The following is a 27,888-nucleotide window of genomic DNA, read 5'->3' on the forward strand; positions in this document are numbered from 1 at the left end:
TATAACTACAGTCCTAAGAATACTTTCCTGACAGTAAGCTCCACTAAGTGAAACAAGACTGGCTGAGTAAAATAGACCTACCTAGGATTCCTCCCTATGAAGAGCATTAACTGGATGACTGAAAAAACAAACATATTATATTGTCCTTCTGTGGGCAGGCCAGTTGAAAAATAGATTTCCTAGTGTGCCTCTAGCCAAGCTAATTGGTCTCTCAAAATTGAACATTAATGATTCACTGCTACTTTTAAGTAAATGTTAGGAACCCAGATCTTAATCTTTCCAAGTCGGCAGAAGTTGTAAAACAGCTTTTGTATCAGACTGCTCTGCAAACACAGTCATTACAAGGATGTATTTTTAAAATACTTTTATTATTTGTATTGTAGCACTGAAAACATTACTGAAAATGGCTTAAGTTTAAATTTTCTAAAAATTCTAATGCTATTTTCTGCAAATCTCTGAACATATAGTTGTTTTTCTATTTATCATCTGATTTTTTTCTAGGGGCAACACGCACAAAATACACAAAAATAACTGATTACAGTACTAAAAGTGACTCTCTTTGTCTTCTACACTTTCTTTTTGTTGCTGCCTCCTATTTCTGTCTGCCTTCTGCAACCCATCCCTGTTTCACCTTCCCCTCAGGTAAAGTTTTAATCAATATTTTTTAAAAAATGAATATTTCTAGATCCTTGAACCAATGAGAAAATAATGGATAATGATGTGTCTAGGTTTTTGTATTGTAGATGAAATCCTTTTTGGAAACCCTCTGGTTGTTCTATGTAGAGCATTATTTTTAAATAGTTGTTAGTAGATCTTGCTTCAACACAGACACTTTGAACTCTTTGTTTCTGTAGTTATATAGGTTCCAACATTACCTCCCAACCTTCACGGGAAAAAACTCTTTAGCTGCAGAAGTTAGGAACATTAACACACTTCCCCAGTTTCTATTTCAAACTGGCCTGGGATTACTTGATTCACAAAAGATATTTCCCATTAAACTCTAATGAACCACTCTATGAAATGTAGAGATTTTCCCTATATAATTGGTTATGGATCCTGCCTGATCCAAAAACCCTGAATGTGTTCCTGTTCAATCCTGAGAAGAATCCTCCACCAGACAGCTTAGAGCTCATTCAGCTGTTTGCAAACTCTGTTAACATCTCTATCAGTTAACTGTCAGTTCTTAACTGTTAGATTTCTAACAGCCTTTCTCATAATTTTATTGAAACTCCCTATCAATCTCAAGGGTTCTATGACCAGGACAACTCTTTAGAATGCATCTGTCAGTAATAACAGGATTGAGATCTCATAATCTTCAAAAAGATATCACTTTGAATATAAATTCCAGATCAATGCAGAGAAATATGGCATGGACAATGTGTGGAAGTATAAAATAATTGTTATTGATTGTGATACAAAAATTTCATTTTATAAAAGGTTCCACTTCCAGTATATGCTGGAATAAGAGCCAGTGTGGTATAGTGGTTAAGAGCAGCTGGACTGTAATCTGGAGAACCAGTTTGATTCCCCACCCCTCCACATGAGTGGCAGACTCTAATCTTGAGAACTGGATTTGTTTCCCTGCTCTTCCACATGAAGTCTCCTGGATGACCTTAAGCTAATCACAGTTCTTTCAGAAGTCTCTCAGCCCCACCTACCTCACAGGGCGTCTGTTGTGGGGAGAGGAAGGAAAAGAATTTGTAAGCCGCTTTGAGAATCCTTATAGGATGGAAAGGTGGGGTATAAATCCAACTCTTCTTCTTCATTGTGAGTTTATCTAATTCCTTCTTGGTCCCGATTCACAGGCAATGATTGGTGTGTAGGTTTGAAATGCAACTAAATTTAGTGCAATTCTGCAACCAAACTATGCCATTGTAAGGAAATTATTTACATGCACATAAGATTTAGATGGATGTGTACAAAAGGTCATTAACTATTTGATGAATGCATGAAACTGCCTCATATTGCATCACACCCTTGGTCTATCAGGGAAAGTATTGTCTACTGTCACTGGCAGGGGCTCTCCGGGATCTAGGATGGATGGTTTTGACATCCTTTATCACCTCATACTTTTTCACTGGATATGTTGGAAGTTGAATCTAGAACCTTCTGCATGCCAAACAAGTGCTCTATATGAGAACCACAGCCCATCCAGTGATAGGTAGGTGTTATTCCAGAGAGTAAGTCAGCCTGCCATATAGATCTGGTAGTTTGTATATCACACTACAGCAGTATTTGCCATGCTGGGGTGTTTCATTTCAAGCCTCAAGTAATCATTACTTGTGTGAATGTGACCTTTGAGTTCTTCTAAATACAATCAGCACTGAAATTCATTTTCATTAGAGTGTACTTTCATTAACAAAGTTTTTATTTGTCATTTCCATAATCATGTGCATAATTAATATCTTAACAGAATCATTTTAATAATAGGAGTCTTTATTACAACAGATCATTGGACACCCTCAATATGCTGTGGATTCTGGAGCCCAGGTGCCTACGTTGCCACTGCAGCCTTCTGCAGTTATGTCACCACCCTTGCAGTTACAGCCTGAATCATTGCCTCCCTGCATTGGTCCTGAAGGTCTTGCACAAAACCTCCTTGCTACAGCTAAAGCAGCAATGCCTATAGATCATGGTCTGCCTCTCCAGTCTACTGGTTATCTGCAATCTCAGCCAGATAATAATCAGCCACTGGCCCAGGGTCCAACTGTATGCCCAGTTATCCCAGAATCTTCTCAAGAGGTAAAACAACATGTTTGTTAATAACAAATCCTTTTTACTGTTAACTAAGGGAAAATCCAACATATCATGCTATTTCTTTAATTGTTTAGTAGTATCTCCAAAAGGTAGTTCACATTTTGTGAACCTGTACTGTATCTTGTGTACATATTCAAATAATTCTGACTCTCGACTTCTCACATTTATTCTTATTGCAGCTTTCTAAGTGCCTTTCTTTCCAAAATCAAACTTGTTGTTTGTTTTAGTTTTCCAGTTCAATTATGTAATAATAATAATATCTAGTCATCTGTATTTTAAAACAGTGGTTTTGTAGGCCTTTGGTTAATACTTGGCCCTATGGGTGTTTGCTAACTGACCATGCCCATATGTGATCTGCTGAATTAGTGGCTTCAGAGAAAATATGCCTAGGGATTTGCTGGAAGCTAGGGGAAGGTCTGCTGCAGAAGTCAAAAGATAGCTGGGGCAGTTAGCACAATGTCAAGCCTGATCTACAGAACCACATGATTGTAACAAAGCTGGGTACACAGTGCACAATTCTATGTTGTCTTGTATATGCTTTGGAGGTATAAGGTTCCACATGCCTGTTGGATGCTGTATTGAGTCCACACCAGTCATATCTCTTAAATTGTGCCCCCTCCACATTCATTGGCTAACAGAGTTCTCTAACATCTCTCGAGATGACTTAAAGAATCTGGGGTTTCGTTTTTAAGAATTTTGCTTGGCAAAACGTTTAAAGGGGTTTTTTTGTCTCAGTTGCCTTTTTATTTTTGGTTTTGCCTTCCCTTTTCTTTTCTCCTTCCCCTCACTGACTGATTTTCCCATCTCTTTATTAAAAAAATTTGAGGGGTGCCAACTGACATTTTAAAAACAGTTATTTTAATGTTATTTATTATGGCCCTGGCCCCTGCTTTCACGGCCCTGGCCCCTGCCTGGTGGAACACTCTTCCTCCAGCTGTCCGGGCCCTGCGGGATCTTGGCGTGTTCCGCAGGGCCTGTAAGATGGAGTTGTTCCACCGGGCTTTTGGAGTGTCCAGCCACTGATAAGTGCCCCCCTTTTTATTCTCCTGTGTTTAGGGTCCCTTACCATCTATGGGACCTTTCCCCACCCCCTCTTTGGGAAGGTTTTTAAATAAGGGTTTTATTGCTGACACCATTTTAATATATTGACTGCTGTGTTTATTTTAAATGGGTTTTTAATTGTATATGTTGTATATTTATGTTGTTCACCGCCCAGAGCCCTTCGGGGATAAGGCAGTATATAAAACTCAATAATAAATAAATTAAATTAAATAAATATTATTATTTAATTAATTAATTTGGCATACCGCCCTATCCCTGAAGGGCTCTGGGCAGTATACAACACAAGGCATCATACATAAAACCATCATAAAGACAGGTATAACAAGAGATATATAGAATAAGAATAAATAACTAACCAATAAATAAACTCCTACAGTTAATACTCAAGCTCCATGAACCATAAAATTAATTCCATTAAAACAGCGATTATTGTTAACAAGGATTATTGTTAACAAGGATTTCATTAGACTGTGTATTTTAAATTGATTGTATAAACTTGATGTTAACTGCCTGATCCTGACTATAGTCAGGAAAGGACAAGATAAAAATAAAATAAAATAAAATTTAAAATAAATTTACATTTCTAAACAATTCATGAAAAGACATGGAAATTGTCAGCAGGAGTATCTGTAATATTGCTCATGCCATATTAACTAGCAAATTATTGTTCCTTGAAAACTGTGGCAATTTGCAAACCATTTCTGATTATCTCTTGCCTTGAAAACCCCATTAAATTGCCATAAGTAAGATGTGACTTGATGGCAAAAAGAAATGCAACCAAAATGTGCCATATACATACCTTCCTGGATCACTACTCCCTTAGCCTTTGAAAATATAAGGGGGTAAGGGGTGGGGAGAGAAATGGTAAAAATGCTATAAACAAACTCAATTTCATGTTTCCTCCATGAAGTACCTTTGTATGACATTTTCCATTCTGTCCCATAAAGGTAAAATGTTGCCAGACATTTAAGAGAGTAGAAGCAGCAATTTTCAGGCTCAATGAATATTAAACATGTTTGCTTCTTACAGTTTAACGTCTTTGAAAATGCTTTTATGTATATTTTAATACCCCCGTTAACTATGAGAGAAAGAATACTGGGAAGGTGTATACATAGTATATATGGGGATAGAAAAGGTGTGCAAGTGTGCTTTGGCACATAACTGCAAACAAGTACCATGAACTCTTTGTCCCACTAATAAACTCTAGTATTCAAATCCGATTGGTTGGCTTTTTTTTATTATGGCGGATTTCACATGTGCCAAAAACAGTGGTGTGAAAACGGTGTAAAATGATTTAAAATGGTGTAAAAGGGTTGACACCGTTTTCACATCATTTTTACACCACTATTTTTGGCCCATGCGGAATTCACCAATGAGAGGTTTGTAGTGGCTTAGTTCCAAGAGACAACAGGGTAAATTCAGAGATGTTCCTTCACTTGGGAGGACATAGCAAAGTTTGGACAAAGGTCTTTTTATGTACCCCCCCCCCCCACAAGATCACCTTTTATACTCTATATTAATTCAGTGTAGAATTGATGAACAGATACCCAGTTTTGTCATCACAATCACTGTAGTTCAGAACAGTCACTTTCCCCCTAACCATACACTGAAAGGGGGAAGAAAGGATTTGTTTGGTTTTGTATCAGTGTCCATATAACAAAATCTAAATTTCCTCCAGCAATCTCTGTGCACTTTCATTTCACACATCAGTACATACAGTATTACTCTCCATCAAAGGTAGCCATCCTATCTATGTGCATATGCGCTGTCAAGTTGCAACCAATTTATGGCGATCCCAGCAAGGGGCTTTTACGGTAAGCGAGAAGCAGAAGTTTTTTGTCATTACCATCCTCTGTGAAGTCTTCCTTGGTAATTCCCCATCCAAGTTCTTATCCTGCTTAGTTTCCACTATCTGATCAAATCAGGCTATTCCATACCATTCCCCATCTGGTATCCATCTTACCTGTCAAATCTCTTAACTTCAGAAAATGCCTCCCATTGTAGTTCCAGCACCGAATGGCCAAGCCAGAGGTTTCAGAGCACTGGAAAGAACATTCTAAAGAAGTACATTGAACAATCAGCTAAAGAAGTTCAGCATGGAACAAAAAAAATTATGCATCAAATTATACCCCCATTTAATTGTTTTCTCATTTAAAGATAATTACATCAAAACCACTAAAAACATTTCTGCAATTACAAATTATTCCTCTACTTAAGCCAGTTTTAATCTTTTCTAAATACTGCACTAATGGCTTATCCCCCCCCCCCCCCACCAAGTTTTTAAGTAGACTTCCTTGCCAGTTTTTGCTTTTCCAACAGTCTTTTAACTAGCTAAATGAGCATGCAAATTTCCCCCACCTGCTCATCCCACTTGATTTTTTTATATCTGTAATTCAATGTGTCCATTAAGAATAATTCACTAGCATCACATCCCTTTGTTGCTATCAGTTCTATCAATGCCTTTGAAAAAGAAAATGTTGCAATAATCTGTCTAAGCTCCCCCACCTCCACACTTCCCAAAAATTCACAGCATACTACATGCCTAAGAAAAGGATAATCAGTGGCAATTATTTACTTGTTTATTTATCATATTTAATAGGCTGCCCCCCCCCCCCCCGAAGGGCTCTGGGCAGTGTACAAACCACAATACAATTTCTAACTGAGCTCCTTGTAGCATCCTTTTAAAGCTGAGAGATATATTTAAAATCAGCACCTTTCACACAGATGGATAATGATAGCCCAGAATGGTGAACTTCAAATATATTTGGCATATTGAAACAGATTTTTGTTACCTCCCTGCATGAAACGCATTTGCCACAGCTCATCCCCCTCCCCAGAGCGATAATTTGTTCTTCCTCTCTTAAAAGAGAAGACATGTCTTTAGACTTCTACATCAATTTAATGTCTCTATGAAGAACAAGGTTGAGGAGCAGTGTGCATTACCTAGGAATCACAAAAGGCATTGAAAAGTATGATTAAATTGCCCTCTTGTTGAAACCTCCTACTGATACTCACAAGCAGCAAATTCACACTAATAAGAAAGCAGCTTCCCCCTAAGTGCAGCTTGGATTTTGCAATGCACTTACTATTTCAATGAGCTTTCCAAACCTCTGTAGGATTTCTGCACAAGTGTGCAAGGGGGACAGATTTTTCCCCGTTCAAATATCTATGTTATGGGCACAATTTAAAAAAAAATGGGAAGAGAAATATAGACAGCACATGTAAGTAGCTGTCAATTTCACTACAAAAAGGAGGCTCTTTTATTTTTTCCCCAAAAGATGACAGAAAGGGGATTATTGTAGGAATTTGGCACCTAATCCACTTTTAAAGCGAAGGTTTACTCTGCCACATGTTCGGCAAGCAAGTACCCTTTTAAGGCAACAAGTTGCTAGCTTGGAGAGATCAGTTGAAGACCATTTGTATAAATACGTACAAAGCTAGCTGCTGCTCAACCAGGTATCCAAGCTTGCATCATGGCACATAGAGTATAGACTTTTAAATGACTTGTGTTACTCGCACCCTCACCCCAAAAAAGTCCTAAGAAAACTCCTAATGGGACACTACCCTCCATGGTAGGCAGGCATGTTATTTCACACAGGACAAAACCCATAAGAAAATCTTCAGTAAAGGAGAAATAACTCATTTCTTTACCTCATTATAAATGTAGTTAACCTGGAAAAGACCATTCAGTTGCTCTAAGTAGGATTTACTTAAGCATTTTCTTTCATATGCTTAAAGATCAGAGCATACATACAGAAAAGCCCCTCTAACTTTAATGTGACATATTGCCTAATACAGGTGGCAAACCTAATCATTTTTTCCCTAAAGCTGTGTACTTCTAAATACATTCCAATGTTTTTAATGGCACATGACAGGATAAGGGTGTTTAGGGCAGCAAGTTCCATTGACCCAGACCATATGAGTAAACGTTGATTCTAAATGTCCTCAGAATTACAGACTCAGGAATAATAAGGCTCTGTAAAAAAATATCTCTGAGTAAATATATTCAGGGTGGGGCGGATGATCAACAAACAGATAGTGGAACCACATCTGTTGCTTTTTCCAATGTCGTATAGCAGACCGAGTGAGGTTGGCAGAACACACAGGAATAGGAGGTGTGGTAGCTGTCATTGGTGGCGAGGCTTTGCTGGTGCTGCTGCCTAGAGTTGTCCCAGGCACCTAGCCTTTGCTGCTTCCTGCCTTTGCCTTGGCCATCCAGGCTACTGCCCACCACTGGGATGCCCCCCTTGCTTGTCTGCATGCCTTCCGCTCTACAAAGTGGGCTGGGAAAGCAGTTCAGGGAATGGTGCCAGGTGCCTGCTCAAAAAGCTTGCTCCCCTGTCTGCCCTGTAGCCTGGCTTCTCGGGGCAGGCTGGTGCCAGGCTTGGACTGGCCACTTTGAAAAGGGGTGACCTTCCCACTCACTCAAGGGCACTCTACTGCTTTTGCCCTCTGGACTGAAGTGAGCCATGCCCAGGCAGTGGCTGTCCCAACTCCTTACTCTGGCGGGGAGGGAGTGGTGGTTGGCCAAACACATACCCACATGAGTCATGCCCAGGGCTCCCCCCCATTACATGTCTAGTCCTGTACAGGATTTTCCACATCTGTATAAATTAGTTTATGTTCACAACTATGCTCTCTGGATGTGGATATTTATGTGTATTTGGTTATGTAAGCAGGGAAAGAGGGAGCCAATCCATTAAACGTTCAGGAAGCAAAAAAAATGCCTCATGAGGGACTCGCAGCCATAAAAGCTTCTTTCAGTCTTCCCATTGGAAGTCTTTTGACTTGCAGCCAATCCAGCCTTGTGGTTTAATAAAATTGGACTGGGGCAAATCAATACCACTTTTCCCATTTCATTTTTTTCCTCTCTGTATTTCAAAGACCAGCTCGGTCTCCAGAGTGAATTTATATTTTTGTCATTAAAATAACAGTTGCAAGGCTGCTTCAGAAAGTCTGTTATGATCTGATAGAAAGATGATGCTATGTGATATATTCATTCCATCTCAATTTATGGGGAAAACATTGTAGTTTTGAGCATCTTCCCATTCAAATTAGCTCAACTTGTGATGAATTTAATGAGGGTGACTATTGAAGAAAGCTTTAAATACATCTTAATAAATAAGACAGTGTGGTGCATTTGTTTGTACCATACTAAAAGTTCATATTTAAACGAAGGAAATCTAGTCCCTGTTTAGTCATGACATTAAGAAGTAACCTTGGGGGAATCTGTCAACGGAACCCACCTGGCAGTGTTATTATGAGGAAAAAACTGAAGGTCATGAAATCCTGTGCAAGATTACACCAGTCTAAATGAATGGATTGCCATATTAAAATGGAGTACACATAAGTGCACATTACATTTAAATTATAAGGCTCATGATTGTTTAAGAGGTCAGATGCGTTACCGTCTACTAATGCATGGTGTCTTAGCAAATGGTGTAGTAAACATTACCTGTATTTATTTGTGATTATGGAAAAGTTTGCAAATAAATTCTAATGAGCAAACTATCTGTGGACATGTATGTTGGTATTTGCATATAAAGGTGAAATATAATAATATAATGTTAAAGCGTGGATAACATGTCAGAATGGTTAAATAAAAATATTTTAATGCCAGGAGATGAAGTCAGTGCTTGATAACAGACTTTGAAATAATGGCTGTGCAAAATTTTAGAAACCATCTCAACTATGAAAGAGTTAATATATTATAAATACTTTTTTCTTCAGAATAATCTTCAAATTAAAATTTTTTAATTAAATATTTAATTCAAAATCAAGATGAACTTGCCACATATTTTATACACTGTTTATTTCATGGGGCAATTTAAGCACATGCTTAATTCTTATTTATATATAGTGAAAATTACTAGTGGCTTTTTTTCATTTGTGCCTCTGGCATGTACAAAGTGACCCATTTATTTTGTGCACAAATGCTAATCTTGCAATACATCTCTCTTTTTTTTATGTTTTAGGAGCGTGCAGTACTGGAGAAGCAGCAAACACTATCCCAGAGTTGTGAAAGGTATCCATTCTATTTCATTTTTATAATAGCATACCAACCTTGAGACCTGGAGAACAGTTTCCCCATCTACCCAAAACTTGAAGTGTTCAAAGTGGGTTCAACTATATGCATACTGGTCTCCATAGTGACTGGTGACTGGCAAAGCAGGAATATTCTCCATAGTGACCTTGGTGACTGGCAAAGCAGGAACATTCTTGCTTCTAGTGCAGGCTATAACTGTTGTGATAGACCTGCATAATTTCTTAATATGGGACCAATGTCATGTAAGTATTGCTTCACAATGGGCTCTGAATAAATTAAATGAAGTACTAACTTTAAACAAATCAATTTAAAAAATAAGTCCAAAAATGGCAATGATAGCTAAAAATGGACTTGCAATGTTTTTTTTTTATTTTATCCATCCTGGCACTTCTATTCCAATGCAATGGCATGTCAGGATTCAAACTATGAATTGAGGGCCAAAAGTAGGCTGCAACTTTCACACCAGCGGATTGCCAGAAAAGACAGATTGAGCTAGGTGTAAGGACTGTAGGAGGCTTGGTAGCAAATTTGAGTTTGTCTCAGCATTTTGAGTTAGCCAGAAATACAGCCTGCTATTCATTAGCACTATATCAACACTGAACATGAGAAATAAAATGCAAGTATGTTCAGTGCTAACTGATGTAGGTTTACTGTGTTTTATCTGGAGGAAGGAGGAAGCAGCATGGAATAAAGTTATAAGTGGTTCCAGTATTTACAATAAGTTTAGAACTGGACCCTGTAGTTTAAGAGTAACTGTACCAATGAAGCCTGTAAATGCTTCTAAACCAGGGCTGCATTAAGCTAGTGCCATTTGCCCTGTCTTGATGAGCATATATTTTTTCATTCTGTGCTGCAAAGCTATATGAGTGCTGATGTCGCTTCTGGTAAAGAGATGAGCGACAGTTTTGAAGGAACAAGTGGAAGTGGAAAGCAAGAGGCCAAACCTTCGAAGAAACACAAGAAATCAACACGTACTCGTTCTCGACAGGAAAAGACCAACAAGCCTAAACTAACAATCTTAAATGTAAGTCAACTCACTTTTATCTTCGATTGATTTATCCTTTTGATAATATTAGAAATAATTGTTGGTTCTTTTCGTAGGTATGCAACACAGGTGATAAGATGGTAGAATGTCAGCTGGAAACACACAATCACAAAATGGTCACATTTAAGTTTGATTTAGATGGTGATGCTCCAGAAGAAATTGCTACTTATATGGTAAGACCTTACTTAACTTGGGATTTAGATATCACTAAGAGTTTGCTTTCACAAACTGAATTAACATAACTGTCATCATATAAATACATATGGAAACACATTTTCTGCTCATCTGGAAGGAAAATAATGAGGTACAGATTAATTTTTGTTAGGTTTCCTTTTTCTTAACATTTCAAGTTGGTGCCCAAGATAGTAATAGTATAAAATGAGTTTATTCAAGTCCCTGTTAATGAGCTACTACAGTGGCTTGACTGTAGAATGACAAAAACCGCAATGACCTGTCAAAAACCCATACCCATGAATTGTAGCTGTACATCTAGTTCCAGAAGGTCACAGAATGATTAATGCCTCTTAATGCTCCCCCACCTCCAGCCCAATGTTTTATTCAACATGTCTATTGTGGTCAATGGCTCAAGCAAAAGCATGGCAAGCTGAAAGTTTGTAATGACCCATCGAAGCCCTTCTTACATATTATGAAAAGCTTATTATGCACTGGAACATTCATTTTCAGCTTCATCAGGGGACCTCTGTTGTTAATATTAGTTGTGGATGATTTCAAGTAGTCTTGCACACACACACAAAATAAGAAAAGATAAAATTGTTTTTAATGGTGTCTTATATACTGTGGTGTTTTATATCTGAACTAATATTTTTTCCAGAATTGTAAGATCTCTAGTCAATGCCACCAATAACAAAAAAGAAATGGACAGTTTTTTCAACCTCAGTTGGAGTATCTGAGCTCTGTGTAGTGAAATGTCAGAAGTGTCAGACACATCTACATATAATCTTAAACTAAGTTTTTTTCTTGTCGAAGGCTTTCACGTCGGAATATTGTGTTGTATTTCCGGGTTTATCCAGAATTCTAGCAGTATTTTCTCCTGACGCTGCTTTCGCATCTGTGGCTGGCACAGATCCTCTGAAGATGCCAGCCACAGATGCAGGCGAAACGTCAGGAGAGAATGCTGCTAGAACACGGCCATACAGCCCGGAAACCACACAGCACCTAAGTTTTTTTCATTTGTTATTATGGATTGTTATCCGTAAACAGTGCTGATAGTGTTTAAAAAGATAAGTTTGTTGCAAGCATAAAACTCAAGCCGGCATTAAGATAAACTCTGTTTTAAAGATATAAAACTTCTTCACTCTTCAAGTGATTGTTATTTAAAGGGGATAAATTGGTATTACAATTAACTGAAGCCATGAAGGAGCTACATGTTATAAAAATGTTTATGTGTGTTCATGTAGGTAGAAAATGAATTTATATTACCAACTGAGAAAGAAATATTTATTGAGCAACTAAAAGAAATCATTGACAAAGCAGAAGATATGCTTAGTGAAGATACAGAAGGAGAACGAAGCTCTGATCAGGGAACAAGCCCTCAGCAAGATGCTTTCAGGCTGGAAATCAATGAGGTATTGATTTTGAGGAGTTCTTTGAAAAAGTGAAGAAGTGACACATATATTTCTAATATAAATGTTGACTAGAGTACTAACAGTCTCCTTTTTGTTAACCAGGAAAATCGGCAATCCCAAGCAAGAATGCCAGTGTATCAACAGAATGGTAAAAATATTTTTCATTAAGTATATGCAATGTCATTAAAACCTGTAAAATGTGTAATTTATCAACCCAATAATAATCAAACCAAAAGGATACCTACTACACCCGAGCTACTGGCTAATGAAAAACCTACCAATAAAAAGATGCAAAGTGCTCAATTTAATAACAAGATATAACAGTCACATATCTCAAGAACAACACTTAAACAAGAAAACAGACAAATAAGTATATACATATGTATCTGCTCACCAACTGGTAAGCAGTATGAAAGCCTCCAAAGGGAAAAAGTCAAACTACAAAAATATACATTATCATCAAAACATACTGAATCAAAACTGCAAACAAATACACTCCAGGTAAGTGCCAGGTGAGTGAAGAGGTAAGAAAAAGCAATGTGAAGTGACAATATGAATGGGATTTACTGGATGACCCCCAGTTAATTTATCTATTAAACCAGTAGCCTTTGGAAGAAATATGGATCCAAAGCTTTAAACTTCTTTAGTGCCACAAGGGCAGCAGTTTTGTATCTAATGTTGGTACAATATATACAATGCTAAAATATTGATATATCAGAAATGAAACTGGATTGTTCTTGACATTTCAGATAACAGACAGGGACTTCTTTGGGATCTTCCTAATTGGCTGATCAGGTTTTTTTTTAAAAAAAAATTGTTTGAACACACACTCCAGCTTGCTTTTTGATCTTCAAGAGATTTTTTTTTCTTCTGTGTTCATATGTGCATCACAATTAGTCATAATCAAATCACTGATGTTCAAGGACTTAGAAGAGTGTGACTGTTTGGTCTACCATCATTGCCAGAAAATAAAATATAAATCTGGATATCACTTTATTCTTGAAAAACTAGATGTGAACTTAAAGTACAGATGCCTATATGCATGTTTCATTCACAGAGACCATGATCCTGTGCACACTTACTTGATAGTAAGCTGCAGGGAACACTGAACAATAATAAATAATTAGGAGTAGGTTGTATGTATAACAGAAATTATTGTTTTAATCAGGCATATACAAAAACCACACATTGGAATAAGTTGGTTCTTTCTGAGAATTCTGTCCTCCCTGCCCCCAAGCATTCTCCAAAGATATGAAAGATACATTCTGGTGGAGACTAACTAGCCTTTTCCTCTGCCACTTTTATTTCTCTTTCAACACTATAGCTGATAGGGCTTATAGAAGTTGTGCTTCCCTCAGCATTTGCAATAAATGCCTCTTATTATTGCTAGTCAGTATCAATGAAAACTTTAGGAATTACAGTTTTAAAAAATAATCTCAGTAAATGAGTCAGAAATAAGGGAAAAGAGTATATTTCCTAGAGTCAGCATTGCAGGCTCCAATGTCTGTTCAGGTGTTATAAATTGCTGAAATAATCCTTAGCTTAATTTTAGGGTGCATAGCAGCCAAGAACTACACACCCCAAAGCTCCTGTTATCAAGAACATATTAGAATGGAGGAATAGTTTATAAACTGTGCTCGTTTTCAATTTCAACTACAATTCCCATCACCATAAATCATAGACATGATGAATGTGTCAAACAGGTAGGAAAGGGAATTGGTAGATGAGAGGTCAGCTGCCCTATCATTATGACTGAAAGAAGGTCCAGAGTTGTAATGGTGGGCAGGCCAATCCAGATTTGGAGAGGAGGATTGAACAACCAATGTTTCCATGTTTGCCCTCATAGCCAGTGTAAGTGGCAGGACAGAGTTCTGCAGCACACAACGTGCCTCTGGGTGCTGTTTTTAGAGTTGTGTTGGCCTACCTTGTAGGTCAGCACAACTGAGGGCATTCCCAGAGGCAGAGCCAATGTTAGTCAGGTCCCACCAGGCTTTCGCCCCAAGAATGCCAGCATCGGGGAGGGTGAACTTACTGCTCCACCTGAAAGCACTCTAGAGGCAGCAGGCAGTGTGGTGGCAGCACTGTCTATAACCTCCTTTGGGATCTGGATTGTTCTCTTAGGAAATTATAAACTGGAACAGGAAATGTATTCAAACTTTCAACATTCTTCTCCAGCAGTAGTTTTAATTTTCATTAGCACTGATAGAAAGACTAAAGCATCACCTTTAAATCTGCTAGATCTGCTTTGAGCTAATCTAAATGGAGTAAGAGTACATTGTTGCCAAATGTTCATAATTTCAGCTTTTTGTTTATCTTTTATAAATAGTTCTACATACAGGAAAACGATGGTTTATTATTTGCCCTGTTGTGGAAAATCCTGCTACTGAAATACCAGAAATTTCTCCACCTGTCCCTCAAACTACAGAACAGATTGAAGCTCCAGGTACTTGTGATATCTATCAGATTTATTGAAGTCAGATAATATGTTTTTAATATTTTGCCCTTCTTCACCAAATAGTTCAAGGGTGCTTTGTACAAAAAGAATACTGACGGCAACATTTAAAAAATCTATTGTCAACTTATTTGTTTAGAAAAGAGTACTTGAGAGGAAGATAAAAGATACAGTAAAAGTTCCTTTAAAACTAAACCTCTTGCCAGTCAAAGTATATTCAGGATATTGGACATGTTTCTCTTATGTCATTAAGCATCTGTCAGGCTATAGTCAATATTTACAGAAGTAAGAGAGTAGACAAGATATCTGGAAATACGTCTCCATCCCTGGTTTTAAAATAAGAATTAGCAAAAATTACAATTGTCTTTCCAGGAAAAAGGAACATTTAGGTTTCAATCCAGAGGGGGCTGGGCTGAAGCCACATTGGAAGCAGTGTGAGGGTTGCAGTGATGCTGCTGCCACTAGCATTGCACAAAGTGGCATGATGCTGGCACACGGGGATTTACCCTGGCAGCAGGGCACCGCAGCGCAAGAACCAAGTAGTGTTACTCAATGCTGTCACTTCTACACTGCACAGGCTTGAAGGGAGGGCATGCTCAGGGGTGGACTTTTGGCCCAGGAACACTCTCTTTCAGTGGCACAGACCTATGCCACTGAAAAATGTGAGTTTTCCCATGGAGAAAGGACTTCCTTCTTCTTCCCCAGCACCTTGTCCCCTGAATGCCTCTTTGGAGGTAGCGCCGTGGTGGCATCCACATTCGGCACTCCAGTCTCCCCTCCCTTGGACTGGTCTGTAAGTCATCTATTACTTAGGATGATTGAAAAAGCTAGGGGAAGGTAGTTCTGTTGTAAGAACTAATGTCAATCAAATTAGCAAAGAAACCTTGCTCCAAACAATACACATTTATGGATATTGAAATTGCTGCCTTTTTTGTTTTACAGATGTAAAACTAATTGGAGCCCGAGTTGCCTAAATGAATTTTAGACACCCATGTAACACTGAGAGCACCTTATTATTAATCTCAATTTACCAGCTGGCTGAAATGGGGCAATGCATGATTAATGCTAATAGCGAATAAAGTGCAATACATTTCCCATTAGAGATAGCTAGATCAAGCTGTCACAGTCAGTAAAAATGGTCTTTAGGATGGCATTTCAGTTGAATATGTAGATGAAATGAAAAAATGAGCACTCTTGATTTTTTTGAAGAAGGCTCACAGCCTGCTTTATTTTACAATTGTTTTCAAATTAAAAGAGAATATTAGCTACAGTAATGCATAGGAAATGTCTGCTATGTATTGCTATTCAATATGCATCTCTCAGTAGCTAGATATCAGTGAAAAGTATAATTCTCTGAATTCAGAGTTCCCCCCCTCTCTCTCTTTTGTTTGTAGATCCGGAGCAGTTAAATGATCAGCAACAAAACTCTACAGTGGCAGACAAACAAAATAATGTTGCTTATCACCAGCTTTCTAGTCAAAAGAGTACCTATGAAAGCCCCAGAGGAACACCGCCTCCTTCCCCACTGACACAAGTTCCTGCTGCTGCGTCATCTTCCCTGTCACAGAGCCAGGCAGAAACAGCAGCAGCATCTCTCCCACCAACAGCTCCACTTCCTCTAGAACAGGCTGCTGAAACTATAGGCCAAGCAGAATGCTCTCGGCCACATTCTGCTTTACACAGTCAGCCTAGCAGTCCTTCCCACACTGCAACTTCAGCTGAGGATCATTGTGATGCTCAGCTTCCAGTGAATCCCCCTATGCAGGCACTCCCGCGAATAGATGAAAATGCTGGTGTCCCTGATGCAGAGGCTGAACGTTGCGCTGCTGGCCTGCCAAAGTTGATTCAGCCCATTCCTGCAAAGGCAGCAGAAGTCTGCCCACTCTCAGTTGTCTCTGATGCTACTATTTTGGAACAGCAGCCTCCAACACAAATCCCTCATTTGTCAGACAGCAGTCAGCCTAATCTAATTCAGCATTCTTTTGGAGGTCAGATGATTCCAGGGTCGGCTGTTCCTGATCCTCTGATTTTGGCAGCACCTCAGCTTTCAAGTCCTCCCCATACTTCAGTAGCTGCATCCCAGCTGCCCATAATGCCAACCCAAGCTCAGTCTGTTCCAGGCACCGGCCTTACTGGCAATGCACCCCAACCACCCTGTGCAGTGGAGTCAGATGGTGAAGGACCACCTAGGGTTGATTTTGCTGATAACACAATAAAAAGTTTGGACGAGAAACTGCGCAACCTTCTTTACCAAGAGTGTGTTCTAACTTCATCTGCATCTGCAGCAACACCTGACAACTTTGTCCCCTTGGACCAGGGGGATGGTGAATTTAATCTGGCTTCCCTGGATTTGAAAGAACTAAGTTGTAAAGTCCCAAGCACTGGCAAGGATGTTAATGCTGAGGACCAGTCTACACCCAGTGCAACTTCTAAAGTACGGTTTTCTTTTTTTCTGGCAAGTTAACTTGTTTATGTTCCCTTTGTTGTAAACTTTGCAATAGCAGATATGTCTGGATGTTGTTTTTTTAAAAAAGACACTGCAGATATTGGATATTATTTACCTTATGTATTTAAAACATTGCTTTCCCACCCTGCTGAGGGTTCCCAAGATGGCGAACAATCAAAGGAATTTTTCAAATGTAGATAAAATATATCAAATACATAAAGCAATTAAATAAAACTTAAGCACACCATTCACAAACAGGAAGGAAGTCTAATGAGAGTCACTGAACAAAAAAAAAAGTCTTCACCAGCTGGCAGAAGACAGATATAAAGGGAGACAGAGAATATCCCGGGGGGGGGGGGGGGAGTTTCAGAATTTTGGCACCACAATTAAAAAGACTTTTTTTCCTATCTAGCCTCAGATGGTGAGGGTACCTGAAGCATACCCCTGATGATGGTCATGGAGGATGGGTATGTTCATATGGGAGTAGGTGGTCCTTAAGGTAATCCATACAGGGCTTTAAAGGTCAATAGCAGAACCTTTAATTGGGACTAGAAACAAATCAGGAGCCAGCGTAGATGGGAAAAGACTGGAGTGGAATGATCCCTATGACGCACAAAGTCAGAATCCTAGGCCCTTTCTGCACGGGCAAAATACAGTGACCCAGGGATGGCAAAAACAGCATCTCTGGGCTGCTGTTCACACAGGAGGCGCTGCTGCATTGCAGCAGCACCATCCTGGCTGCCCAGGAGCAGCATGAAGCCTCTGCTATAAACCTTATTCAACGAGTGAGGTTTTTGCATAGCGCCGTCTTCCCATCGGCACGGTGAGAACAGCACTGGCGGGAAGACACCACTTTCCCCCTCCCCTCCACTCACAGTCCCGTCCAGCATCGCTCTGGAGGGCTGCAGAGACCCCTGGAGGTCAGAGGGCAGTGTGGGCAGGTCCCTGCAGCCCTCCAGAGCAACGCTGGACAGGATGGTGAGTGGAAGGGGGCGACCAGTATGAAGCTGCCTCTCTGGCTGAGGGGAAAGTCAGGGTCGCTCGCACGTTAGAGAGTACTAAACGAATTGTGACACCCTGAGTCACCCAAAAGGAATGTAGGGGTGGGAAAACGAATCTGGTTCACCAGATTAGAGTTTGCCGTCCATGTGGAGGAGTGGGGAATCAAACCCAGTTCTCCAGATTAAAGTCTACCTGCTCTTAACCACTACAACACTCTGGGAGATGACCCCTAGCTTTGATTACTGCAGATCAAAATCAGACATGCCATTTAGTGAGAGCATACTGGATTTCAAACTACATATGATTATTACTGAGGTGTACATTATGCTACGCATATGCCCCTTATGCTTAAAAGAAAATAAATACCCATGATAAATCTTTGACTTCGATCCCAATAAAATCTCTTACCCCACCCTAACCACCTTCCTTGTAATGTAAAGGCATTTTTGGGGAAGTTTTTTTTTAATGTTATGCTGTAAAAGACTTTTTAAATGTTCAAACATTTTTTAATGTTCTGAGAATTGCTTTTCAATTTTTCTGTACAGAATGAGTGAAATACTTTTTAAGATAAAGTATTACTCATTCAACATATATAGTAGCAAAAAGTCAGAGGACTTTTTCTAGTTTTTTTTCTGATTAAAAATGGGAAATTTTGGAAGCTATGAAATAAACCCCTGACTACGAAATTCACTTTCTTATTTTAATGCTTATTTTTTCCTACTTATCAAATGACAAACCTTAAGATACATGTGCTAAGGCAGTACAGGATGAAATAGTTTCTCTCTGTCAAATATTGGGCACTTTTGTAGAATTGCTTGCAAAACAATTTTTTTACATTTTAAAATGCCATAAATATGCCAATAACCGCTGTTATATGTGTTAACTAAATTCTAAATTATGTATGTAGTTTGGGATTTGCAGATTTCTATTGCAGTTCTCATGTAAATCTCTATATAGCTTTACATAATGCTTATTTCTAAAAAGCTTACTGTTAAACCACTCGGAATGTGGCAGCCTCTACTGTCTGTGAAAAATAAGTGCTTACAGTAATAAAAGTGGCAATTTACTGATACATAGTTCTTTTATTAAAGATAAAAACATAAAATAATGTCAAACTTTCTGTATGATGTATTTGAAAAGTTAACAGATGTTTTGGTCCTTTGGTCTAAAGGTGAAAAAATCAGAAGATATTTGCACCAGCATCCATCCTTCTGAAAAAAGTCATGAGTCAACAGGTAAAGCAGGTAACAAATCGTGCAAGAAGTCTGATGTTTATTCATGCTAATTAGACATCCTTCTGACCAGCAGATATCACAGATGGGTGCCAATTGTGGTATTACTTTCTAGTTATTGTCTTTAGAAGATCTAGGAGACACACCACCAGTGATTACAAAGTGTCTTTGGGAGTTATCAGCTTCTAATGCTTAATCTGCTAGTTTAGCAGAATCCTAAATGTAATATCTTTACATGTGAAATGAATATGTAAAATTGTGTGCTATAGCCCAATATCATCAGAAATCAGAAGCTAAGTAGGATTAATACTGATACAGAGAACTACCAAGAAATGCTGCACAGAAAGGCAAAAAAGAACAGTCTGTGCTTCTCACTTGCCTTGAAAGCCCCTTGCTCGGGTCACCGAAATTCAATTGTGACTCGATGCCATGTACATAAACAATATGTTAATAAATACATACAAAAGTACAATTTTAAATTTTAATGATAAAAAGCAAATAATGGCACATTTGGGCAATACTATCCCATTCTTACCTTAACACATGACAGGCTAGCTGTTTGTGTGATTTGGACCTGAATGCACAGGATTTTATGCACGTGTATGCTACTTAAATATAATTCAGATTTTTTAGCTACTAAATTCAATTTTAAGAAATCTAGAAGTTCAGCATACTGGAAACAGCTTCCCATCTACAATTTGGATGTGTTGAATAAATGGTTAGTACCATTACTGTTGTTGAACAAATGTTTAGTTCTACTGGGAAGAATTTTTTTTAAAAAAAATTACATGTGTTGGGCATTGCGTCCACCCAACTTTAAAAAAAAAATTCACTGGAATGCACTTGGAATATGTTGTGTTAATTTCAGATACTTACTAGAATTTTAAGCATTGGGCCTCTGAAGGAAGAAATTAAAATTTTGACATACTCCTAGGCAACTAGAAGAATTCATATTTTATTTTATAGTTCATAGTTTATGGAGTGTTTGAACCACACTCATCATTGACACTTTCATACTGTTATAAGAATGAGATGAAAGATAAAATGCATAGTGTCTGGTAAATTATTAGAACCTATTATGAGGCATACAGATAAGATTGAAAAGATATGTAATCGGATATTATTTATTTGTTTAAAATATTTTTATGCTGCCTCTTCAGAGTACTGCTCAAGCTGGCTTACAATTGAAAAACCTCAGTATAAAAAAACCTCATTCAAAGCAAGCCATTAGACACAAGCAGCATAAAAATGGTCAGTAAGCCAGAGCAGACCATTAAAAAACTGATAAGACAAACCCACTAGTTAAAAGTCTGGACTAAAAAATGCATTTTAGACTGTTGCATAAAGTAACTCAAATAGGCACCAGGTGAGCCTAAATAGAAGGGCATTCCAAAAATGGGATGCCCCACAGAAAATTCCCTGTCTCTAGTTGCCACCCACCTCACCTTTGATGGCAGGAACACAGAGAGCAGGGCCTGAGAGGTGTATCTTAACTGGTGATCTGGAGAGTATGGAAGGGCACAGTTCTTCAGGTATACTCTTTCCCAAGCTAATTAAAGCCATGAAGGTAAGATCGAGCACTTGTGTCCAGAAACAAATGGGTAGCCATTGCAACTTTCAACACAAGAATGATACAATCCCAATAATGTACCCCTATATACTGTATTTTGGACAATGGAAGTTTCTGAATCATTGTCAAAGGCAGTCCCATATATAATCTAACTTGGATGGATCACTGTGGCCAGATCACACTTTTCGAGAAACAGCTGTAGTTGAAGGTGATAAGAAGCACTATTTACCATACAGGCCAGAGCCCCCAACCACTGGGCATGCTTTAGTATCAACCCAAGCTACATACCTGCTCCTTCAGGGGAGTGCAATCCTTTTTCAGGAAAGACTGGCTCTGCAGTTCCTCAGCAGTTTCTCCACTGACCAACAGTATGTTTATTAGCCCTCATCCATCCCCTTAGTTTCTGCAGGTACCTGTTTATGACTTTCCAAGACCTACCTGGCTCTGCTATTAAAGAAAAATAGAGCAGGGGGTCATCTGCATATTGGTGACACCTTACTGTAAGGTTGTCTTGATGGCCATGAAGTCCTGAGCTGCTGTTATTAAGGCAGCCTTGCCATGAACATGCCTACTGCTAGGGCAGCCTTGGAATCTCCCATTGCCTTCCATTTTATTTAAAAACAGCTGCAGAAAACTCAAATATAATCAGGGCAGTGTGGTTGGTGGAAAGGGATTTTACCTCCCTTTGCCTCTTTCCTGAAGTAAATCCTCTCTACTCCATAGCTACTAGCAGGGGTGGAGCAAGGGGGAACTGTACCCAGGGCACGTGTACGCCCCTGCCGTGCCCCCGCCCACCCTGGAACGCCCCTGCACCGGCGCACGCCGGATGCATCGCGCCTCACCCCGTCCCCTTGCCACTATGTCACCTTGTAGGAGAAAGCATAGAAGTACAAATGTGCTGCATTTGATTTTCTTGGTTTTTTTAGAGGAGATGTGATTGAGTTTTTTCAAATCAAAGGTGTTTTACAGTAGCCAAATCCCTCTTCCTGCTTACTGCTATTAGTGGCTGTGGGGATGCACAAGTTACATAACCATCTGGCTTGTGCACCCAGATACTCATGTTCTTTCCCTTCAGAAAAAAAAAATCTAAAACAGGCATGCTTATTTTATCTAAAACTGTACATTAATAAATTGAATGTAATTTGATATAAAATAATGACAGGCAGTATTAGTATATGAATTTGCAAAGGATTGATTCAGATAAATTTGACAACTAGGAGTAAGATTGTAAACAACCTTGTCCATGAAAACTGCTCAACCTATATGAGATCACAGTCATTTCACATATTGTATAGGAAAATGTAATAAATAAATAACTGATAACACTATAAAATCTGGGGATTTATTGTACAGTTCAAGCTTGCATGTTTTCAATTATTTGTGCATAGCCTTTATTCAGGTAAGACAACAATCCTTAACAGAATTCCAAACATCTATTCCATAGGGTTTATTATCAGGAAAGTGATTTTAGGATGACACTATAAGACACCAATGTGTGGAAATTCATCAGGCTGTGAGGACAGATCATACACAGTAGGACAGTCTTCTTTTCATTCAAGAACAGGTCATTACGCTGAATAGCTGAATACTTCTCAGCACTTTGAACATCTTAAGAGTTGCAGTTGCCATTTTAATTTACATTTAACTCATGTAGATGTGAGATTATGTCTTGTAGGACATAAGGATTTCAACTTGTAAAGAGTACATGTATGATTTTGTGAAGTGAAGGTTAGTTGTGTTAACTGTTGCTTTTTTATAAAATCTGTATTACCAAGCATATGTAATTTTTTTCTGATCAAACAGGCCAAGCTACATACATTACTTCAAATTCTGTTGCTCTAACATCCCAACTCGCTCAGGTACTGCAAACTTACAGTTTCCTGCTTTACTGATTTTTGTTTCTATATATGCATCTTATTCTACAAAATTTACATTAATGGAAGTCACTGTTAACTCTTATCAGAACAAATGCTTTAGTCATTGGAATTATATTCTCCAAATTCTGATTTCATTTTCTTTCATCTTGTTTTAGGTTACTTTTTCATCATCAAATCTAAATGACCAGAAAGAAGCTTGTAAAATGAATACAAATGCGAAATTGGTAAAATTACTTGAAGAGGAGAGAAATAAATCTCAAAGAGATGACTCTGTGGATTCCAGCTTTCACGGAAATCAGGCTGAAACACAAAATAGTACACCAGCAAAAACTATTGGGAGATTTTCAGTGATCAGCACACAGGATGAGTTGACTTTACCATCCTTGCATTTATTGAGGTACTCTGCACCACCAGATGTTTATCTGGATGATCAGCCTTCTAGTCCTGATACAAAGACCTCTTTTCGGCGAACGCAGACAACATCTTCTATTGATGTCCTTTGTGGTCATGATTCTAGTGATACTGAAGATGAGTCCTTTCAGAGAAAACCAGCTGCTCCTCCACAGTCACCTCAGAGCAGTAGTGCAGGAAATGATCATGCAAAAAAGGCCTCATCTTTTCTGCAGAAGTCTGGAAAGTCAAGTTCACAAGGCCTTGATTCCCCTAATGGCCATGGAACAAAAATCCCAACTATCAACATAACTTCTTTCCACTCCCAGTCATCATATGTAAGCAGTGACAATGACTCAGAGTTTGAAGATGCAGATATGAAGAAAGAATTGCAGAACCTTAGAGAAAAGTATGTTTCATTAACATCAGAGTGCAAGAATCTTTTTTTCCCCATTTATCTTTAGGCAGTATTCCCAGCTGCATTTTTAAAGAGTTTATTCATTTCCTTTTTGCTTTATATGCACATTTATCACAAGTGGGAATGGTAAGATTTTACAGGCATGTAAATGTCCCTCCTCTGAAGTAGAAGTCTGTGTTTAGGTTGTACAACGTTGTGCTCATTTACAAACAGGACTCACATGATTGAATGCTCCTCCATTTAAATACATTCCATTCACGCAGAGAAGATGTCAGGGAAACATTCAATCCTGAGAGCTAACACACACAGCCCAAAGTGATAAATCTTAGGAAAAAACTACTCGTCCTGTCTTATGTGATCGGAGATGAATGAGGCTGCCATCTTCACACTAACATAAGTATATCTCACACTTTCCGTGCCAAAATATATTTTATTTTATTCTATTCGTCTAAGTGTGAGACTGCAGTCCCGAAATAAAGCGCCCTGTAGTTTTTCTTTAAAAAACGTAAGACTTTATTGCGAACTGAAGCATGTGAGGGATAGACAAATTCTGAGGAATATAGAAAGAACAAAAACTTAAATCCCTGCTGCCCTTGGCCTGCTCCCTAGCCAGGCCCAAGAGCCGCAGTTACAGTAAAATAACAAAGGAAAGAATACCAACATTCAGATACAGAGTTAACATTACAAAAGGCAGAGCTTGGCCACACCTTGGAGAGCTGTGGCTGCATTTTAGCTTTTGTTTCCTGGAAGGCTAGAAGGGGGAGGGGGGATGAGCCAAGGGGCCCATCCTGACAATTTGTAGGGTGCCCTTTCCTTTGCTGGTTCAGGGCAGTTTCCATCTTAAAACGCAGCAATAAAATCATAACATCTCACAGTCTCATCCAAGTCCCCTGGTGGCAGGCTGCAGCACCAATGCACACCATCCTGCCACCTTCAAAAAGGCTTCCTGGCAGCTCAGGGAGCCGGGAAAAGCCCCTCTGCCAGCATAAGGAGCAACCCTCTGGCAAAGAGGGCAAAGATGCTAACGTGCAGCCACCCCTCAGTTCTGCAGTGGTGAAAGCTGGAAATAATTGCCATTGCAGAGCTCTATTGGACACCAGTGCAAGGGGGCAGTGGGGAGTTCTTGGGGGTGGAGCTGACATTAGTGGCTTCCACCCAGTCTTTGCAGCTAGGTACCCCAGGACTCAGAGTTATGCGAGCCTTTTGGGAGGCATAACCCCATTTAGTTCTATGGATGGCTTTCCAGCAGCGGAGTTTTGTTTCCATTTTCCCTGCCTCCCTGCACTTCCATAAAGCCCTCTGGAGATAGCAGCACAGCAACACCACTGTCCTGGGTCTCCTTGATTTGTGGGATTGAGCTGTAAGTGACCAAGTGGGTAATGCCTTTCCTTGTACATCACATAGAGAATTTTTTTTACAAATAAGGAGAATATTGATTTGGATAATTTGTTCTTTCATATTTTTACTATTGCCGAATTCATTCATGAGGTGAGGGAATTAGGAAGTCCTTGAGTGTGGACTCATGTGGACTCAAGTAGCAAATTTTTTTCAATCTAGGCTTTGATTTGCCTGTTCGATAGTAAAACAAATTGATTTTTCTCCATTTAAGTCTGAGAATTTTGGATAATAAATATAGGAAGAATATTCAGTTAATGTATTCATCTTGAACACTATGTTAATAGTACAAAAATCCTGGCCACTGTTGTAGGAAATATATCCTCAACTTGCCTCCAGAATTATTGAATTCAACTTAAATCAATAGGTTGTTACGAAAAAAAGACTTTCTAGAGTACAAACTATCCCTTTCTTGTAAAACTGCAAGTGGCTATGGATAGTATAGATTTCTGTATGTCGGAGTGATAAAATTTGCTGTCACAGTGTGCTACAATGGAGCTTTTGTGCAAAATATTCCTGATATCAAGTAATTTAAAGCTTGGTATAAACCAGTAGCTCAGGAGTTGTGCTTGGCTCAGATAATCATAACATCTCACAGTCTCATCCAAGTCCCCTGGTGGCAGGCTGCAGCACCAATGCACACCAGGCTGCAGCACCAATGCACACCAATGCACACTTCATTGTGGTGTACCCCAGGGGGCGCTACTATCCCCGCTATTATTTAACATCTATATGCGACCCCTTGCTCAGCTGGTACGGAGTTTTGGGCTTGTGTGTCATCAATATGCAGATGACACACAGCTCATTCTGTCGATGGAGGGGGGAGCAGCCACCGCCCCTGCAGCTCTACAGCATTGTCTGGAGGCGGTCGCTGGCTGGTTGCGACAGAGCAGGTTAAAACTGAATCCATCAAAGACGGAGATCCTCTGGCTCGGCCGTGAGGGGGGATGCGGGGCTTTTCAGCCGCCGGTGTGGGAGGGGGTCACATTGGCACCGACCCCCTCCGTGCGCAACCTGGGGGTCCACCTGGATTCGTCTCTCTCAATGGAGACCCAGGTGGCACATATAACCCGGGTTGCTTTCTTCCATCTACGCCAGGCCCGGTGGCTGGCACCCTTCCTCTCCCAAGCGGACCTAGCCACCGTGATCCATGCAACGGTCACCTCCAGGTTAGACTATTGTAACTCGCTCTACGCGGGCCTTCCCTTGCGGCTGATCCGGAGGCTGAAACTGGTCCAACATGCAGCGGCGCGTCTACTCACAGGCAGCGCCATCTGGGATCACATCCAGCCTGTGCTTCGCCAGCTGCGCTGGCTTCCAGTAGAGTTCCAGATCGTCTTCAAGGTGTTGGTATTGACCTTTAAGGCTTTATGCGGCCTGGGACCCTCGTATCTTCGAGACCGCATCACCCCATATGTCCCTACACGGCCTCTTCGTTCAGTGGAGGCCAACTTACTGGTGGTCCCTGGCCCCTCGATGATGCGGCTGGCCTCCACACGGGCCAGGGCCTTTACCTCGGTGAATTCCGCAGGGCCTGTAAGACGGAGCTGTTCCGCCAGGCCTTTGGAGGGACCGGCCGCTGATGGTGCCCCCCACCCCTTGGCTCTTACATCCGAGCCTGATACCATCTGAGGGGACTCGCCGATCCTCCCTTTGGGAAAGAAGTTAATAATGGGTTGCTGGGTGCCAACTACTTTATAACTATTAGCACCACAGTTAGTATCTCGCTGCTTTTATAGATTTTAATTAAAGTAGGATGGTTTTATGATTGTATTTATTACATGTTGTTCACCGCCCAGAGCCCTTCGGGGATAGGGCGGTATAAAAGTCCAATCAATCAATCAATCAATCAATCAATCAATCAATCAATCAATCAATCAATCATCCCTTACAACTGAATTCCAGTTGGAAAATGTAGTTAACCCAGAGTTTGGTATATTTCAATTACATCCAGCAAATGAAAACAATTGGGTGTATATACAATAAGAATATTGTGTGTGTGTGTTTGTGTATCAGATACTTTCTTACAAATTCGGATATTTTGATTCAACCAGTTACACCTAGATCGAGGTGGATAAGTGCTGCTGATACTCTTAGATCTATCATCAGCATTTGGCTTGTCGATTATGACATCTTGACCAACAGCCTTGCTAGCATAGGAATACAGGGGATTGGCTTGCAATGGCTGTACTTTTTCCTCCTGCAGTGGGAACAGAGGGTTACTATTGGTGAGAAATGTTCCACGTCACCAATTGGTGCGTGGTGTTCCTCAGGAGGCTGTTCAACAGTGGAACACACTTCCTTGGAGTGGAATCTCCTTCTTTGGAGGTTTTTAAAGAGAGGCTGGATAGCCGTCTATCATGGGTGCTTTGATTGTTCCTGCATGGCAGGGGGTTGGGCTTGATAGTCCTTGTGGTCTCTTCCAACTCTATGATTCTATGAATTCTCTCACCAGTCTTGTTTAATATATATCTGCAGCCTCTCACTGGGTTTGTACTGGGGTATCATCAGTATGCTGAAGACACCCAGTTGTATGATGCCGCTTCAGAAGTCCTGGCCAGTTGTTTGGGAGTTGTGCTGGAGCAGATGAAAGAGAGCCATCTGAACTGA

At 39.7% G+C, this 27,888-nt stretch overlaps 1 protein-coding gene across 11 annotated transcripts in view; it reads left to right on the forward strand.

Moving 5' to 3' along the window:
* Positions 1-27,888, forward strand: part of WNK2 (WNK lysine deficient protein kinase 2) — a 168,188-nt gene that overhangs the window by 101,244 nt on the left and 39,056 nt on the right. For 10 of the 11 annotated variants that reach the window (XM_048488208.1, XM_048488207.1, XM_048488201.1 and 7 more), the window contains 11 exons: positions 2,449-2,742; positions 9,795-9,844; positions 10,724-10,889; positions 10,967-11,083; positions 12,329-12,496; positions 12,599-12,644; positions 14,823-14,939; positions 16,343-17,382; positions 19,568-19,640; positions 23,002-23,057; positions 23,231-23,874. In XM_048488208.1, the coding sequence (XP_048344165.1) occupies positions 2,449-2,742; positions 9,795-9,844; positions 10,724-10,889; positions 10,967-11,083; positions 12,329-12,496; positions 12,599-12,644; positions 14,823-14,939; positions 16,343-17,382; positions 19,568-19,640; positions 23,002-23,057; positions 23,231-23,874 (2,771 nt within the window). The remainder of the gene's footprint in view (positions 1-2,448; positions 2,743-9,794; positions 9,845-10,723; positions 10,890-10,966; positions 11,084-12,328; positions 12,497-12,598; positions 12,645-14,822; positions 14,940-16,342; positions 17,383-19,567; positions 19,641-23,001; positions 23,058-23,230; positions 23,875-27,888) is intronic. The other variant, XM_048488199.1, reaches the window with a different exon arrangement.

The sequence above is a fragment of the Sphaerodactylus townsendi genome, linkage group LG03, assembly GCF_021028975.2.
Source record: "Sphaerodactylus townsendi isolate TG3544 linkage group LG03, MPM_Stown_v2.3, whole genome shotgun sequence".
Classification (NCBI taxonomy): domain Eukaryota; kingdom Metazoa; phylum Chordata; class Lepidosauria; order Squamata; family Sphaerodactylidae; genus Sphaerodactylus; species Sphaerodactylus townsendi.